Genomic DNA, 16,042 nt, shown 5'->3' on the forward strand with positions numbered 1-16,042 from the left:
TCTATTTAGTTTATTGTCAAATCTAAGTCTTGAATTCAAGTGCTGGTTCTGATTTCTGAAGTTAAGTCATAACCTCTTTAAATCTAAGACACTATTACATTTACATTATCAGACAACAGCCCGAACAACCAACTCTTACATCCTGTATTCAGATTTTGAATAAGCCCACTTACTTCTCCCGGACGTTCTGTGCGTGCCGTGAGTTGACCACACCGATGGGTTTGGACAAGTCTCTGAACACGTTTGGATTCTCGAGATCCAGAACCTCAGAGTTGTAGTCACACAGCACCCACGGGAACTGAAGAGGAACACAAACAACAGCAATACACACACATACATGAAGCACTATTTGTCATTTTCATACCGTAGGTTTGAGTGAATCCATGTTAACTCACCACTGGATACTGCGACAGGTCATTGTAAGTGCGTCCAGCGATGGTGTTCAGCTGCATCAAATACTCGAAATTGGAGATCTCTCTGCATACCCATTTCTATGAACAATATTGACATCAGATTAGTCTCGATCACACACACATACGTCATCACACTTTCTCTGTTTAATAGTAACTGAGTGAAGCACCTGTGTGAGTCCAGAAGCCTTCAGGAGCTCCTGAGGGGAGCGAGAGCCGAAGTAGAAGAGGTTTGGAGGCCGCAGCCCCAAGATCCTGGAATAGACTTTGTTTCGTACCTAAGAGAACAGAGATAGAAGATGAAACCCTTTTCACAAGCTTCATTCCATTTGATTATCAAAAGTTCATATTGAGCTGATATAACCGTCACCTTCTTCCTGAAGTTGATGAAATAGTGAGACTGGTCGATAAAGAACAGCTCCAGTGCAGAGCGCCGCAGGTTGTAGCGCCTCAAATGAACTTCTCTCAGCTGAGACAGAGGCCTCTTGAAATCGAAGCCAATTCCTGAGGGCACAGCCGGGGTTTAATAGGTCCCTTTGTGAAGTAGATCTAACCTTCCAAATGACATTAGGTCCACACATGTCCCTCACCTTCCTCCGTCTCCTCCTTCTCACTGTTGCCATCGTAGAAATACAGATGGTGCGTGGTAACCTCCAGGCGACCGGGGACGACTGCCACGATGGTGATGAGCTCGCAGTCCTCCGACAGAACCAGTTTCTCCTTCTGATTCTCATCTTCTCCCTCCGCCCTTAAAGCATAGGGAAACATTTAGCCATCCAACATTTCAAATGGTGCAAATATCAGCAAAGTCTACCTTGTTAACCAAAGTCTTCAAAGGAAATCCAGACGTTAAACTCACTTGTTATCCAAAAGCAGGTCCTCGTCTCCTAACTGATCATCCTTCATGTCGCTCACTTTGGCTTCCTTGGCAACAGCCAGTGGCAGAGGTTCAGAGCTGCGAGGGCTGTCGGCTCCTGTGGTTTGAAAGATAACACACACAAAAAAACAGAAACATGATGCAATTTTCTTTGCTTGTAAAATGAGGACATGTCAAGGTTCTCCTGCTCCTCCTGCAGTGACGCACCCATGTTGTCCCGTGACGCGCTGGCCTCACTGTGAGCGTCATAGTTGTAGTTGGGCACAAGTTTGAGACGCATCTTTGAATAGGTTTCAGCGCTGGATAATGTCCACTTCACCTCTGGTTGGACCCTGATGTCAGATGGAGCGCAGCACAGTCTCAGATGAACTATAGTGTTGAGAATTGTTTTTTATTTGGGAATCCCAGAATGTTTCCTACCTGTTGGCCCAGGCGCCTCTCTCACTGGTCAGAAGCCTGCGGAGAGATTTCCAGTGCTGCCACACCACCCCCTGCTGGCCAGAGCTCTGCTTCTGCCAGCTCAGGTACCTGTAGTTCTCACACCGGACTCGCTTCATGCAGGGATCCACAATCGCTTCCTGCTTTCACACATGCAAACACACACAGATCAGTAATCTGAAAATGTAACGCTGCTACTCATCTTTCATGTGACACAGTTTGCATTGTCAGACCTGAAATTTAGTCTTGCTGTCTGATCTGTCTGTGTCCCGTTTATTCGCTGTGCTCATCAGGTCATCGAAGCAGGAATTCCAGAAATTGGACATGATGTCGTGACTCCGTCCAAATGTGTCCAGTGCATATTGCTCCATGGTAGGCTGGACCTGAAGGCAAAACCAGACTTTACATATTAGGGCCAAGAAACAGGCCGATTATCAAAACAACTAAACCCAACACTTAAATTGCAAACACACACACGCACAGACACACACACACACAGAAAAACTGATGCCTTTGGAACTAGTCTGGTTGTGCTATTACTCTTAATATTTCATGGTTAATACACTAAGTTAAATAAATATAGATCAACCTATTGCAGCACCTTAGACATGAATTTATAATTCCTCTAAATAAATGTTACACACACACACACACACACACACACACACACACACAGCCTGAGAAAGCAACCTGGCCAATGAGTCAAACTGTGGTTGAAGCCAAAGTTATGCCAAACTTGCTGATCTGTTATGGGATCCGTATATATAAGTAATCTAAACAAAACAGATTTATGAGCACGCACTGTCACACACAGCAAAGATAAATCCGCTGCTAAACTAGAGGGAAGCGTGTCTGTTTGGCATCTGTTCATAAAATATCTTTGCTTCACATGCAAACATAAACTCGAAGGCCTAAAATACACTGAAGGTCGCAGAGGCTCGGGGGGTTGAGTTTCTAAAGTACAGATAACGTTCTACATCTAAACAATATCACAGCTTGAATTTTAGATTCAACACTGCAGGGGAAACATCACACACACACACACACACACACACACAGGCAGAGAAGATCTTTGTATTCGCTAAGAAGAATTTCTACTCACTATCTCTATATGAAGAGTCTCTCAGATCAGGATGAGATCAAACTTACTTTTATTTATGGGAAGATCTTCATTAAAATATTTAAAATCAAAATGTGAAGAGAAACACTAATTAATTTACTATACTACTAAATAATTTGGCTCAAACTAGGATCCTTTTCCAAGTTTTTGCTGCTTGAAATATATAAAGCCATCTTTTTTCTACGCAAACACATGTAACCTAGCGGCCTCACTGACGTGGTTCTGGTAGAATCCTTGCCACTCCGCCGTGTGGCTGTACGTCTTCAGGTCCTCGGCGAAGGTGGTGCTGCCGTTGGTAATGGGCAGGTTTGGCAGCAGCTTCTGGAGGGTCACGGGTTCGGCGTGCTGGTCCAGGAGCGTTCGCACGATGGGCACCAGCTGGTCGAACGTCTCCTCCTGCTCGCAGTCGGTGCGGTCCGTTACACCCTGCGGCCACAGGGGGGCGCTCAGCTGGCCCAGCAGGAAGCACACTTCCTCCCAGCTTAGACACAGAACAGTCTGGAGCAAGCTGTGCAGCTTCACACACGCCATCACACACACCTGAGGAAAAAAAAACAATATAAGGCCTTTATGATGTAGAATTTATTTCATTATAATGTCATCCTGTATCTGGATTTATACAGACGCATGGCTAGTATGTGAGGGTGTAGAGGAGTTCATTTACTCCATGTTTTCAAAGCAGTGTCTTTAGGGGAGTTGCACAGGTTTGGAGATGAAGACAACAAAGGAACATAGATAGAGAGTCTAATATGGACAGTTGATTTAAGACAACATGATCCCACAATCCTACAGCAGCAGTCATAACTCTGAGAGGAGCTGCCCTTTGAGAACACTCCCTCAGAGGAATTCCTACTATGTCTTTGAAAAGAAAGCCATAGATGGACTGGTATGTCTAAACCGGCTTTATCTCAGCACACGTATCCAGTTAAATAAATACGGTAAAGGTTTTATATATATATTCACTCATGTTTGCAGGTGGTTGGGTTGTGAAGTGATTGATGTTAACAGTCGGTTCCTCCAGAGTCTGACCGCGGGAGGCACACACACATACACACACAGTTGGTTGAAGCTGACCTGCGAGTGCTGCTGCTGCTGGATGTAGCCGGTGATGATCCGCAGGCCGATCTGGGCCATTTCCTTAAGTTCCGTGTTCCCCGGGCTGCCAGGGGTGCTGTGCCAGGCCTGCAACCTGTCCAGCAGGTTCACCACCCCCTCAAAGATCTGCAATATGGCAACAGCCGTCACACAAAGCACTTGACAAAAGGTCAGACCTGTTTCCACGCCTTGACGCATCAGTGACAGCGTATGGTTACGATAAAAGATCTAACCTGCTCGGCACTGAAAAGCACAAACTACCTCCACCCAAAACCTGCCTCTCCACCTTGCAGGACCTGAGGACACACTATTTCTAACTAACTTACTACAGACGAATCCAACAAAATAATCGTTCCTATTCATTATTCTATAGCAGTTAGCGCAAATAAAGTGGGATGACAACAAAGGTGGCCATTAGAGCAACAAAGATAACAACAAACAGATAACAGATAAACAGAAATAGGTTAGCAAAATAATACAAGTACAAACAGTTGTTAGGACAGATACAATGTTTTAAGTGGAGACCTGTGGTGAGGTTACATTTTATCATAAGATAATAGCACGTTAATATTCAGACCTGTATAACTGCTCTGATCCAATGAGCGACAACACCCTTCATTACACAGCTTCAAGTGATGGGAAGTGTTTATAATAGGAGAGCATGAAGTCGCTCTTCAAGCAGATGACATATTCAACATTTCTAATTCTTTAATTCATCAAAAACTTGAGGGAAAAAAACACCAAAATGTTGATTTTGGTTGTGATTAAATGGTTGCAGTGTGTTTGGTCAGGTGTTTGTGATATGTTATGTACCTTTTCACTCCACAGTGCATTGTTGTCTGTGCCCTCAGCAAACAGGAAGTCCTGCAGCAGCCTGAGGAGTCTCACCAGGCTGGGACAGAAAGGCAGAGACACTCCCTGGGCGTCCCTCAGGTCCGACAGGGACGACTCCAGCATCATCTCCAGCAAACTGGAATGTCACCACAGTATGACACAATCATTTTTCCAGAGCCTGTAGCGAGCTTTGATGCAGCTAAAAGGTGCGGTCACAATTATCCACACAGGCAACACAGGTTCAACTCCAAAACGGTATTGTCTCGCATTGATCACCTGTTGCCTGTCACGTGGATGTTTTTTTGTGGGCCGATGGGAAACACTGAGTGATACTGACCTGCGTTTGATGTCATCGGGTGGGCGGACCAGCTGGCAAGAGGAGCCCAGTTTGGTGAGAACAGAGAAGACTTGTCCTCTTCCTCTCCACACAGCGTCCTCGGGTCCCTCCCCCCCGCTGCCGCTCCACAGCACAGAGAACACGATGTTGGTGAGCAGGTTGCACAGCTCCTCCTCGGGGGTCTGCTATGATACAAAACACATTTTGTCCAATAATACAAGACTCCACAATCTGTTGACTCAAATCGTAGCAGGAGACACCAAACGCTGCAGGTACTTCCAACGGTCATACCTGCGGGTTGGACGTATTGGAGATGGTGTCTCCTGTAGGAGGGTCGGTCCCATAGCTGGCATCGTCCAGCACATTTGACAGACTGGAGCTCTTCCTCGGTCTGAGTGGTGGGAAGGCTTTGTTGTTCTCCAGAGGAGACGGCGTGTTTGTCAGACTGCCTGCAGGCGTGTGTGAGCCGGCCTCTCCCACAGACCCGAGCTCCATATCAAAGGGAGATGTTGCGAAAGGCGACAGCGGCTGGTAGTCTCTGCCCTCTTCATCGGTGCGGGACAAGGGGATGTCCACCGCATTGGAGAGAGAAGACGAGTGGCTCCCCTGATCCACTGAATCAAAGGACTTAAAATGGAGGGGTTCTGCGTAGTTCTTCAGTGGGCCTCCACCTCCACTAGCAGGAGACTGGGACAGATCATAGAAGCCCTCAGAGATGTCCCTCTGGCCACCATCTTCCTCCTCCTCTTCTTCCTCCTCGTCCCGCGAGGAGCGGTAGTTGAGGATCATGGGTGTTTCATCCATGACCATGGTCTGCTCCCTGCGCAGCGGAGGCCGAGCTGTGGGCTCCAGGGAGCTGTGGTTACTGGAGCTGGCAAAGCTGGTGGCGCGGGACTCGTAGGACTCCTTCACGTACAGCTTGGTCAGGACATCCTGCCAGCCGGGCTGCTTAGCCAGCTGCTTCACGTTATCCTCATTGGAGTAGATCAGATGAAAGAGCTGGAATCAGATGGAGTGAGAGTTAACAATGTCCACAGAGGAACTTTAAGATGAACGTATGGATTGCGTGTAGATGGACCGACCTTTCGACAGACATCCAAGCGCACGGTGAGCTCAGCTCTGTGGGACAGACCGACCACAGCCAGGAGGTCTCTGAAGTTGGGGCTGCTGTCTGTTGGACAGTAAACAGACTTTTCATGTATTTGTAACACATAGAAACTCAGCTGTTGCCAGGGAAAAAAGGAATTTCAGCGTTACCTGTAGCAAGCACCTGCTCGTACAGGCAGCGCACGGTAGTCATGGTAACTGGAACGTCTTCAAGGCAGCACACCAAGCCAAGATACCCAAAATCCCTCAGTTTAACGCGCTGCTTGGTACGCTCGGACACACGCTCACTCTTGAGGATTTTGTACAAAACCTGCAACACAGCGGAGAAGTACACTTGATAACAATCCGTCTCCAGCATTAAGATCAACTCCTATCCGCTGGGCAAGGTCCAGCTGGATGTTCTCACCCTGAAGACCTTCTCCCTGGCCTCGTCTCCAAAGGTGGGGTTGAACAGCAGGCAGTAGAGCTGCTCCACGCCCCACTCCAGCAGCACGCCCTGCACCTGCTCGCGGGGAGGGCTGCTGCCCAACAGCACGTACAGCACATCCAAGGCACTCACCAGCTGATGGAGAGAGGGGAGGAAGAGGAAGGAGGAGGTTGGCAGTGGTCACAAGAGGATTTGGGAAATTCGTGGGAATGAACATGTGGATGATCAGGGAGAAGGAGGTGATGTGGTGATTAGGAGTAAAATACTGCGATGAAAAGGTGAGATGATAACAAAGTTAAACTCCCTCGTGGAGAAGAGAGATAAGACGAAGGTAAAGCCAAGCACCTGCTGCTCCTCCACTGCGGTCTGAATGTAGGCGAGGACGCAGTGGAGCTCCTCTGGTGTGGGAGACTTCAGAAAGTCCTTCAGCAAGGAGAGGAGAGCGGTCTTAATGGTCTGCTTCTCATCGGACAGAGTGCTGCCATCTTTCTCCACACTGCCATCAAGTCAGAAGAACAAATCAACAAACCGTGCGGACTCTGCGGTGGCCACCTGGGCTTGAGTTTGTGTGCTTGTTTACCTGTAATATGTCCGAACGGTGTCCAGGACGTACTGCACCCCATACTTCCTCCTCATGCGCTGCTTGCCTTTGTTAATCACGGTTGTCAGGTACTGGATGTGAGCTTTGGAGGGGAATGAATACATGTGTCAACTCTTTTCATTTGACATTTTGAAATGTCAAACTAATATCTGAGGCTGAACTAGAGAAGTGCACTGATGTGGAAATAAAACAGGGTTCACAAGTGCAGCTTCGTTTCAGCTTAATGTATTCTACCTCTGCTGGTCAGTGATTTTAACCTCAGCTGGCATCCTTCCTGGCGTGTGTTTACATATGGAACGGGGCGTAAACAGCCCCGACAGACAGCAGAAAAGCTCCCCAGGTGCATTACACCACAAAAACAAGAGCGGCGTGCTGCTTACCGAGACAGACGGCAAAGTGGCTTTTGGTCCAGACACGGAAATCAAAGAGCAGGTGATTGTAAAGCTGCTGCAGCAGGGAGCTGTTGCCCTCGGTGAACACCTGCTCCAGAAGAAGCTGACACGCCATCAAAACATTCATGTCCATCATGCTGCCTGGTACCTTCAGAGAAGAGGGCAAAGCAAGTTCACCTCATGATGACGTGCCGGTGTGTGTTTCCTTGTTATTGCACTGAAGAGTTGAGAGCATTTTCCCCTGTATGTGCTATTGTTATAGATGGTAGTTAGGGTAGGAAATAACAAAGGGCAAAGGGCAAAATTGAGCCAATATTTGACATTTGCAACACTAAAACTCAAATAATGAATGAACTCAAACTCAAACACAAGCTGAGACGAAGCTGGTTTGGAATTATACATTAGGGTTTCTAAGGAGATGGTGAGCTTGCCCTTATGGAATAACCTCTTAAAAGGTGACGTCATTGTAAATAGATTCATCTCATGTTTATGGAAACAAACATCCCGGTGTGTTACAGATCTTTCAGTTCTCTTTTGCTCAATCAAACAGGAGCTGCAGGCTTGATTTCTGACCTTTCTGCAGTTCAGATCAGCAGGGTATTATTGTTATTATTAGGTGAAGATGTTAATTTTGGTATTTCACAAAGTGTTCCCAAGTGAATTTCAAATGCTCCCATATTTTCTTCCTACCCTGATATCAGCGGTCAATAAAGTGGTTTCGAAGGCTCATGTATAAACACAGAACAATGCTTTGTCCTCAGTCAGCGGTAGTTTGCAAAGTAAAGCTCTGAATAAATTTACACACACAAACATGTGATACTGTGATCATGAGTGAACCACTGCTGTGTGAGTGTGACTCATTGTAAAGCAGTTGCACAGCAGCATCATGAGGGAAAAGGCAAATAATTAACCTCCCAATGTAAATCAGTTCCTGTAATACCTTCCTACTGGCTGTGTGCGTGTGTGTGTGTGTGTGGGGCTCTTACTTTGCTGAGCATGGCTCCGATGACGCCGGGCCCGTGGCAGTGCAGCAGGCTCTCCTGGTTGACTGGGTGGTGACGAATGAGGTTTTTAATCAGCAGCAGGAAGGCAGCAATGCTGTTTCTCTCTAGTCGTCCCTCTGCGCAGCACAACAGAGGACACAAACACGGAGGAAGGTTTCCTGTGTTAGCCACACTCATGCTTTTGCATTACAAAGCACGTTGTATTGATCTAATCACATCTCAGGATTAGTCATTACTCATATCTCTTGCCATCTCTCAAACCTCAGAAAGACTTTTTGTTCCAGTTCTTATTTTGAGTGCGTCAGCTTGGTATTTATGTATACCGCACACACACACACACACACACACACACACACACACACACACACACACACACACACACACACACACACACACACACACACACACACACACACACACACACACACACACACACACACACACACACACACACACACACACACACACACACACACACACACACACACACACACTACAGCTGTGCTGAGTCAATATCTCAATGCTACTTTTGACATTTAACCTATTCAGAAATTCAGCACCACCTATATGTTTGTTATGGATGTTTAGTCTCCTGCACATCCTACATGTTATTGCATCATCAGGCTTTTTATGACGACTTGCTAGTAAATGGAATATCTTCAAAATGTGACCGGTAGTTACAATCATTCTTCTTCTTCCCTTTACGTCATATAAGGCAGTTGGACTTGATGAGATGTTTCATCACTCAACCAAGACGCTTCTTCAGATCCATGTGTAATAATGCCTTTATATCTCTGCCTACTCTGCCTGCTATTACTTGTTTGATGTGTTTTACCCTCTTGTTTGCAGTGTTCTCTCCTTTATCCTCTGCTGCTGTAACACTACAAATTTTCCTGCCTGGAGACTAGTAAAGGATTATCTTATCTTATTCCAGTTTGGCTCTAAATATAGGCACATTCTTTGACACAGTTCAAATGCGAAACATTGTTTCCTTTTAACAAGGTTATGTGAAGAAGGTTTTGCTTTTCTCAGCACAAGATCTCAAGCCCCGAGGCAAACACTGAGGCTTTCCACCATCTATCCAGATCGCCAGGAATTAAGTCAGTGTTTCTTTAAGCAGCACAGACCAAACAGCGACGTATGAACAGAGAAGGATCCATTCAGACTTTAGGGTTGCTGTACAATTGGCAAATGGTCACGTATGAAAGACCTCTGGGAGCAATATTTCCCGTGCAGCATTTGATAAGCTGGCTGGGGCGACTGCCCTGTGCCCACAGAGTCATGTCCTGCCCGACCACTAATCTAACTAAACTGTTTCCATTATTGTTTTGCAAATTACTACTTTATCGACTCGCCACAAAATTGACCTCAAGCAAGCGTAAAAAACGTTCCAATTTGCAACATCATACTGTGCAGAATACAGGTCAATGGAAACGCTGGACAGGAGAACTCATCCTGGGAACAACAGGAATCATAAACAGTGACATCACTCACAAATCCCTTAACCCACATCACCACACACCCACGCAGGCTAAGTCAAAGATGACTGACCGAGGGACTTGTTGAGCGGCAGCAGCAAGGCAGCCGGGCCTCTGGGGGAGGTGAGCTCGGGCCCCAGCAGGTCTGAGGTCTCCTGGCCGTTGTGGTCCAGTTGCTCCGACTCACACACCTGCTCTAACAAGGGCAGCAACACCGCCATACCTCCCACAACATTGACCACATCCTACAGGGAGAAGAGAAGATGTTTCCCCTCATCTCCACACAGATTACGGTACAATAGTTAAATGATCTAAACTGTTTCTGATATCAAACCTTGATGTCCCAGTTCACAACCCTGTGTCCGGTCAGCCTGCCATCATACTGGTGATTGGGAGACAGGTCCAGACATATTTGACTCTTGAAGGCCTGAGACATCAACACACACACACACACACACACACAAGAACATGACACACGGTACAGAGGGTCATGATGAATAATAACAGCATGATGAATAATAACAGTGTGATGCATTTATAAGTATTCCTGTTTTCCCACTGACTCACCTGTGGAGTGTAGTAGAGCAGAAGCTTGCTGTTGAGTTCAGAAAGTTCGCCATCCGCTTTGAATAAGGACACATGGTTGGGGCCTGGAATGGGGAGCAGCAATGTAGGGCATAAATTATTCAAATATTCAAAAAGAAAGTACTTGTTTTCAGGAAAAAAATCTTGGTCTCTTCTGGTCTCTAGGCGACAAAAGGTACAACTAAATTGCTCAGCTCTATTAATGACATCTGTGTCATACTGTGTGAGCTACCTGCAGCATGTATGGCTCTGGCCTGGGTTGGCTGCAAGGCCTCGTGGCAGATGAAAGCCGTGCCGAGGAGCCCGTCCAGAGATGTGGGCGTCCCCCACTCGGTGTCCTGCAGCCCTGCTGGGATGGTGTGGACCGGGGAGTGATGCAACGAGCCCCAGCGACTTCCTGCAAAGGTGGCGGGGAAAGACTGGGAACGGGAGAGCGCCGGCCCGTGGTCCGGGAAGGCAAATTCCGGAGACTGAAGGGTGGCAGACGAGGTCAGATTGGGGGAGGTGGTGGTGGTAGTGGTGCGGTGGCCCGCTGAGCCGATGCAGCAGGAGGTGAAAGGCTGCCAGGGGAGGAGTGGAGGTGAGGGAGGAACAGAGGAACATAGAGGATTAGACACAGGGGAAATGATTACAATGTTACATACATTTAAGTGATTCTTTACAGGATGTCATGTTGTTTCATGATACAATGTCACAGGAAATAACCTTCTGAGGCAATGGAGAACTAGAAAGACACACAATGTCAGTGATCTAGTTCAGTATTTAGTAAAAGTTGAAGTATCACCATGACAAAAACAGGGACGGATGATAAAAGCACAATATTCACATTTCGTGCCGATATCCATAACCTTGGTTTCTGGTTGTGCTTTCGTCAGTTACCTCATTGAAAGATGGAAAGCGAAGCTGAGCAGTTTTCTGCTGTTCTCCATCGATGTAAATGGTGACCAGGTTCTGACCGAAGGGACGACGGCCTGGGATGTGGACCACAGCCACTGAATGCTGTGAGGAAATGTCTGTTAGTGTCAAAACTGAAAGACACACATATAAAAAAGGAACTGATTATACTAACATTCTGTGTACTGGAACCTGAAGAAAAACAGGAAATGTTCACTCCAAAGCTTTAGTTTATCTTTGTCTCCATTTGTCTTTGTCTCTGATGGTTTTCTTTTCACATTCATTATTCTCCAAGGATACAAGCCCAACAAAGTGAAAATGCAGCATCTGAGAAACACCACGAGCTTCTTTGCAAGCTCGTCAGTGTTTGGGATGTGATCTGAATCTGAGCAAAAACCTTTTCATTGTTTGTGTCCACACTCACCCAGCATGAGTCAGCTAGTTTGCACTCTGGCAATGGGACGGCCATGTAGTCTTTCTTAGTGCAAACAGCCACAACCAGCACACCCTCCATCGTGAAGAAAGCCTCCAACCCGGTTCCACTCGCTGTGAAGAAACTTCAAACAAAAAGCTTGGTGTTCAAAATAGCAATAATCATCTTCCGCACGTTCCTCGTCAACTTCAACATACATGTACATACACACACGCATACACATGGGATGTCAGATCATCAAATCAACTACGTGTTCCCTCGTCTACCCAGTAATACCTGTAGAGCTGCTTCCTGCGTGAACCCTTTCCAATATCATGCTGAGCTACTGAGTTGGAAGAAGGTTTGTGGGCGCTGAAGAAGTCTGGGGGACAGGAAGGGAACTCCTTGTTGAGACAGAACCAAGCGTGGAAGGCAAAGCTGCTGCCGGTCCAGCGCTGGATGGTGGGCACCATGATGCCTGCCATTGGCGGTGAAAGATCAAAGTACTGCAAAGCGCTATCCTGGCCTTCCCTGGCTGCCATGGTGGACAGCACCCTGACGATGCGGATGCAGTAGGGGTGTATTCTCTTACCCACCCCACTATCACCGTCCTGATCCACCCTGAGCAGTCTGAGGAGGCTCTTCAGCTCATCTGGCCTTAGGGACAGAGAGCCCAGGTCCTTCAGGAGGTCCAGCAGGGAATCGGCACACTGCCTGTCCAGATTCTGCGGCTGGGAGAGGATCCGCAGCAAAGCCTCCATCATGCCGGCCTCCACAGCCACAGTGCGGCAGGACAGGGAGCCCCCACATACGTTAGCCAGCCACTTGGCCACCACCAGCTGGAGGTCCCTGTGACCTGACAGATCGGGCAGCCACTCCAGCAGCAGCAGCAGGGGCTGGTCATTACTGATGCCAAGGTGATGAGCGTGGGCATGCTCACCCTCCACCGCCTGGAGACGGAGAAGGAAACCAACATGAAGCACATTATGTCAACGGAATGAAGACAGTGTGTGGATTATTCTGGAGATATTCAAGAAATACATGGTCAATAAAGGTGAAGACGATGTAAATAGGACAAGGTCAAGAATGAGAGCAAATGCACAACTCCCGCCGTCTCCAAGCAGCATCAGCTCTCAGTGGGGATATATGAGCAAATGTGCTGTTCACCATGTTCATCAGCTCCTGCAACAGCCTTTTGGTGGGATGACCTTGACTCTTCAGCACGTCGAACAACTGGGAGTAGCCAATCCTCTCCTTGAAAACCTCCTGCAGGGTAAAAGAGACAGAAATAGGCTGAGAGAGAGAAGCTGCTCCACAGAGGATAAGTCATCAGCACACACTTCCATGCAGTACAAGGGAATACAATGAGATTTCCTTAATGAGCGGAAAAAGCGGCTTTCCTCATTAGACTCTAATTTCTTTTTTCAAGTCTTCATTCTGTTAAATATTGAAGTGATGCAAACAGACCATAGTGGATCAGAGTCTTACCTTAGCAGAGGGAGAGTTACTCATTATAGCTGTGAGAACCCCTAGGGCATGAACTGTAATACTGTCAGATCCTCGCTCCCAGACCTGCATGGAAACAGGGGGGGTTATAGTTTAGTATGGCTTTGCAGCCATATCGATTATGCCTGTGTGTGATGTGAAACCCAAACCTGGACAGAGTGAATAAACCATCACAAAGGAAAAGGAAAAGAGCACAATCTCACACAGTTCTTTCACAGAATGGATTTCTGATTATCCACAACTTGCAAGAGGAAACACGTCGTCTCCACACCACAATTATTGGAGCAGATGGGGTCAATTTAGGAGAGCTGTAGCAGCCACCCAACAGGCCCCTCTTTGTTAATCACAGATAGGTCCCAGCATGCAAAACCAAAGACAAAAAAACAAAACAGGCAAACCTTTTTTTATTGCAAGAAATTAGGCAAGTTCAAACCTCAGGATGTGAGCCAAGGCTTTCATACAAGCACCACAGAGAAGCCGAAATAAGAGTTTTGGATGATGTAACAGGGGAGGACGTGCATGGAAAAATTACAATCTCATGCATAATGAAGACACACAGCATGCTCATGCTGCCCAATGTTGTCAACAGGGAATTCAGCCTCTAATCATGAACGTGATCCGACATCGAGCAGATCCTCTGAAATGTGTATTAAACGTGAAATCGACAGTAAGCAGAACCAATCAGAAAACATCTCTGAAAGTGGACTGAGATACCGTCAGATAGAAGAGAACTCAAGGACTCCACACTGAAATCTTCAAACTATACCAGTATTCATTTTGCACATTTATACATTTAGTTGACAAAAGGTTGCACTACTTTACTCGTGCCATTTGCATTTATTGATATAAAAGTAAGTCAGTCTTAGAGGCTGACTTACAATGACCTCAATAAGGGCATTATTGTTGTAATTTTTTAAGTGCAAAACACTCAACTTTGCCTCTCGTCTACAAACCCTCCATCTGGTATCAAAAGTGGAATGAAATTGCAAAACTTCTCTACGTATCGTATCTGAAGATTGACATTTTACTACCATGACAACCCTACTACCTGCTTTATTTACAAACTAGTGTCAGCTCAGACTTCCTGTGTAAGGCTTCCTGTTTAGGTCAGAGCAGCTAACAGGTTAAGAGTAGGCTGAGTTTCCTGCTGACAGATCAACATCAACACCAAGTGGGAAAGTACCTGGTCCACTTCGACCTCTGTGAGTAAACGTGTGGTGAGGTCACACTCAACCTCACGCTCCGGCCTAAACCTGTTGCTCTGAAAGAGCTACAGGACATACATACACATGGGCACAACACAGAAAGACAGACAATTAGACAAAAAGACACAGTTGTCTCTGAGAGGTTTGATCCTGGTCTCCATAGCTGCAGGAGACGCATGTGTTGTAGCTTAGAGGGCAAAATATCAGTTTTCATGCAATTTCAGACATAGACAGTGAATTAAGACTCATCAGGCGTCAGACATTTATATGAGGTAAAGGATTTGACAGGAATAAGACTTGACAGACTGTCTTGACGGAGCAGGTGACAGGAGGACGGAGACAGAGACACGTTAAGACAGACGTGGGGGGTCTGACCTTGCTGTTCTGAATGAGTCTCAGGATGTGTTCAAAACAATTGTTGTTGAGGAAGATGGCCTGCAGAACTGGTCTGTCAGAACAATGCAGGATCTCAGGCACAGCAGCTGAAGAAGACGACGACAACAACAACAAAGAACACTGACGCATCTCAACCAGCACGGAGCAAATTTATCAGACAACAGGAAAATCGAGTAATTGTCCCCTGCACTAATTGGAGGAGATAAAATGGGACTGAATAAACAAGGGAAGGCTTTATGATGAGAATTTGGGTAAGTGGAACTTTATAATGAGAGGACTTACTGAGCATTTGGCTCTGGAGTGAGACCAGGCTGTCCTCCCAGGTCTGTCTGTCCTCCTGCTCTACGCTGAGTGGACGGTTCCAGTTGAGGAGCTGGAAGTAGCCCTCCAGTACGGTCCGGATGTCCACCTGTCGCTCTGCGGGGCTGCTGGAGTGCAAGAGGTGGATCATGGCGGTCAGGCACTGCAAGGTCAGGCGTGGAAGCCCATTGTCCTTGGGTTCAGAGGAGGCCCGGCAGCACCACGCTCGCAGAACACAGAACAGGTCCTCAACAGACTGAGGTGTGATGGAGAGCAGGGCGTTCTTCTGAAAAAGCCACAAAGAGGTTACAGTCACTAAAACTCCAACAGTCAGACTTCATTTGCACCTGTAGATGTGACGAATCATACACACACACACCTTTCCTCCACTGATGATCGCGCCCTGCAGGTGGACCAATCTGAGCGTGAGGAGCTCTGGGATCTGATGGCTATCCTGGAGACTATCTGAGGAATGTAGTAAGGCAAAGAGAGAGTTACGCCAGATAAGCACTATAAAGTATTTGTTTGAAGCGTGTCTGAGGTGTTTCCCTGCCTCACATCACAACACCAGACAATGACGATATGTTACATTACGTTTCTATACAGCTATAACACTCTGGTGAC

General features: G+C 46.9%; 1 protein-coding gene across 4 annotated transcripts in view; it reads right to left on the reverse strand.

Annotated features, from left to right (window-relative positions):
- The window catches only part of nbeal2 (neurobeachin-like 2), a 30,367-nt gene that overhangs the window by 4,825 nt on the left and 9,500 nt on the right, over window positions 1-16,042 (reverse strand). For 2 of the 4 annotated variants that reach the window (XM_076153682.1, XM_076153684.1), the window contains exons 7-40: window positions 15,798-15,883; window positions 15,401-15,704; window positions 15,098-15,204; window positions 14,701-14,787; window positions 13,500-13,583; window positions 13,179-13,277; window positions 12,309-12,961; window positions 12,024-12,156; window positions 11,585-11,704; window positions 10,938-11,265; window positions 10,688-10,770; window positions 10,455-10,547; window positions 10,194-10,365; window positions 8,625-8,758; window positions 7,627-7,786; window positions 7,226-7,328; window positions 6,991-7,141; window positions 6,625-6,780; window positions 6,369-6,528; window positions 6,194-6,282; window positions 5,403-6,110; window positions 5,112-5,296; window positions 4,754-4,910; window positions 3,920-4,066; window positions 3,062-3,385; window positions 1,959-2,108; window positions 1,708-1,865; window positions 1,495-1,619; window positions 1,270-1,384; window positions 1,001-1,158; window positions 781-914; window positions 581-688; window positions 396-491; window positions 174-298 (exon numbers count right to left, since the gene is read on the reverse strand). In XM_076153682.1, coding sequence (XP_076009797.1) covers window positions 174-298; window positions 396-491; window positions 581-688; window positions 781-914; window positions 1,001-1,158; window positions 1,270-1,384; window positions 1,495-1,619; window positions 1,708-1,865; window positions 1,959-2,108; window positions 3,062-3,385; window positions 3,920-4,066; window positions 4,754-4,910; window positions 5,112-5,296; window positions 5,403-6,110; window positions 6,194-6,282; window positions 6,369-6,528; window positions 6,625-6,780; window positions 6,991-7,141; window positions 7,226-7,328; window positions 7,627-7,786; window positions 8,625-8,758; window positions 10,194-10,365; window positions 10,455-10,547; window positions 10,688-10,770; window positions 10,938-11,265; window positions 11,585-11,704; window positions 12,024-12,156; window positions 12,309-12,961; window positions 13,179-13,277; window positions 13,500-13,583; window positions 14,701-14,787; window positions 15,098-15,204; window positions 15,401-15,704; window positions 15,798-15,883 — 5,992 coding nt within the window. The remainder of the gene's footprint in view (window positions 1-173; window positions 299-395; window positions 492-580; window positions 689-780; window positions 915-1,000; window positions 1,159-1,269; window positions 1,385-1,494; window positions 1,620-1,707; window positions 1,866-1,958; window positions 2,109-3,061; window positions 3,386-3,919; window positions 4,067-4,753; window positions 4,911-5,111; window positions 5,297-5,402; window positions 6,111-6,193; window positions 6,283-6,368; window positions 6,529-6,624; window positions 6,781-6,990; window positions 7,142-7,225; window positions 7,329-7,626; window positions 7,787-8,624; window positions 8,759-10,193; window positions 10,366-10,454; window positions 10,548-10,687; window positions 10,771-10,937; window positions 11,266-11,584; window positions 11,705-12,023; window positions 12,157-12,308; window positions 12,962-13,178; window positions 13,278-13,499; window positions 13,584-14,700; window positions 14,788-15,097; window positions 15,205-15,400; window positions 15,705-15,797; window positions 15,884-16,042) is intronic. The other 2 variants (XM_076153683.1, XM_076153685.1) reach the window with 2 other exon arrangements.

Source organism: Genypterus blacodes, unplaced genomic scaffold (assembly GCF_046128005.1).
Source record: "Genypterus blacodes isolate CSIRO-AG114 ecotype Tasmania unplaced genomic scaffold, CSIRO-AGI_Gbla_v1 ptg000059l_1, whole genome shotgun sequence".
Lineage (NCBI taxonomy): Eukaryota > Metazoa > Chordata > Actinopteri > Ophidiiformes > Ophidiidae > Genypterus > Genypterus blacodes.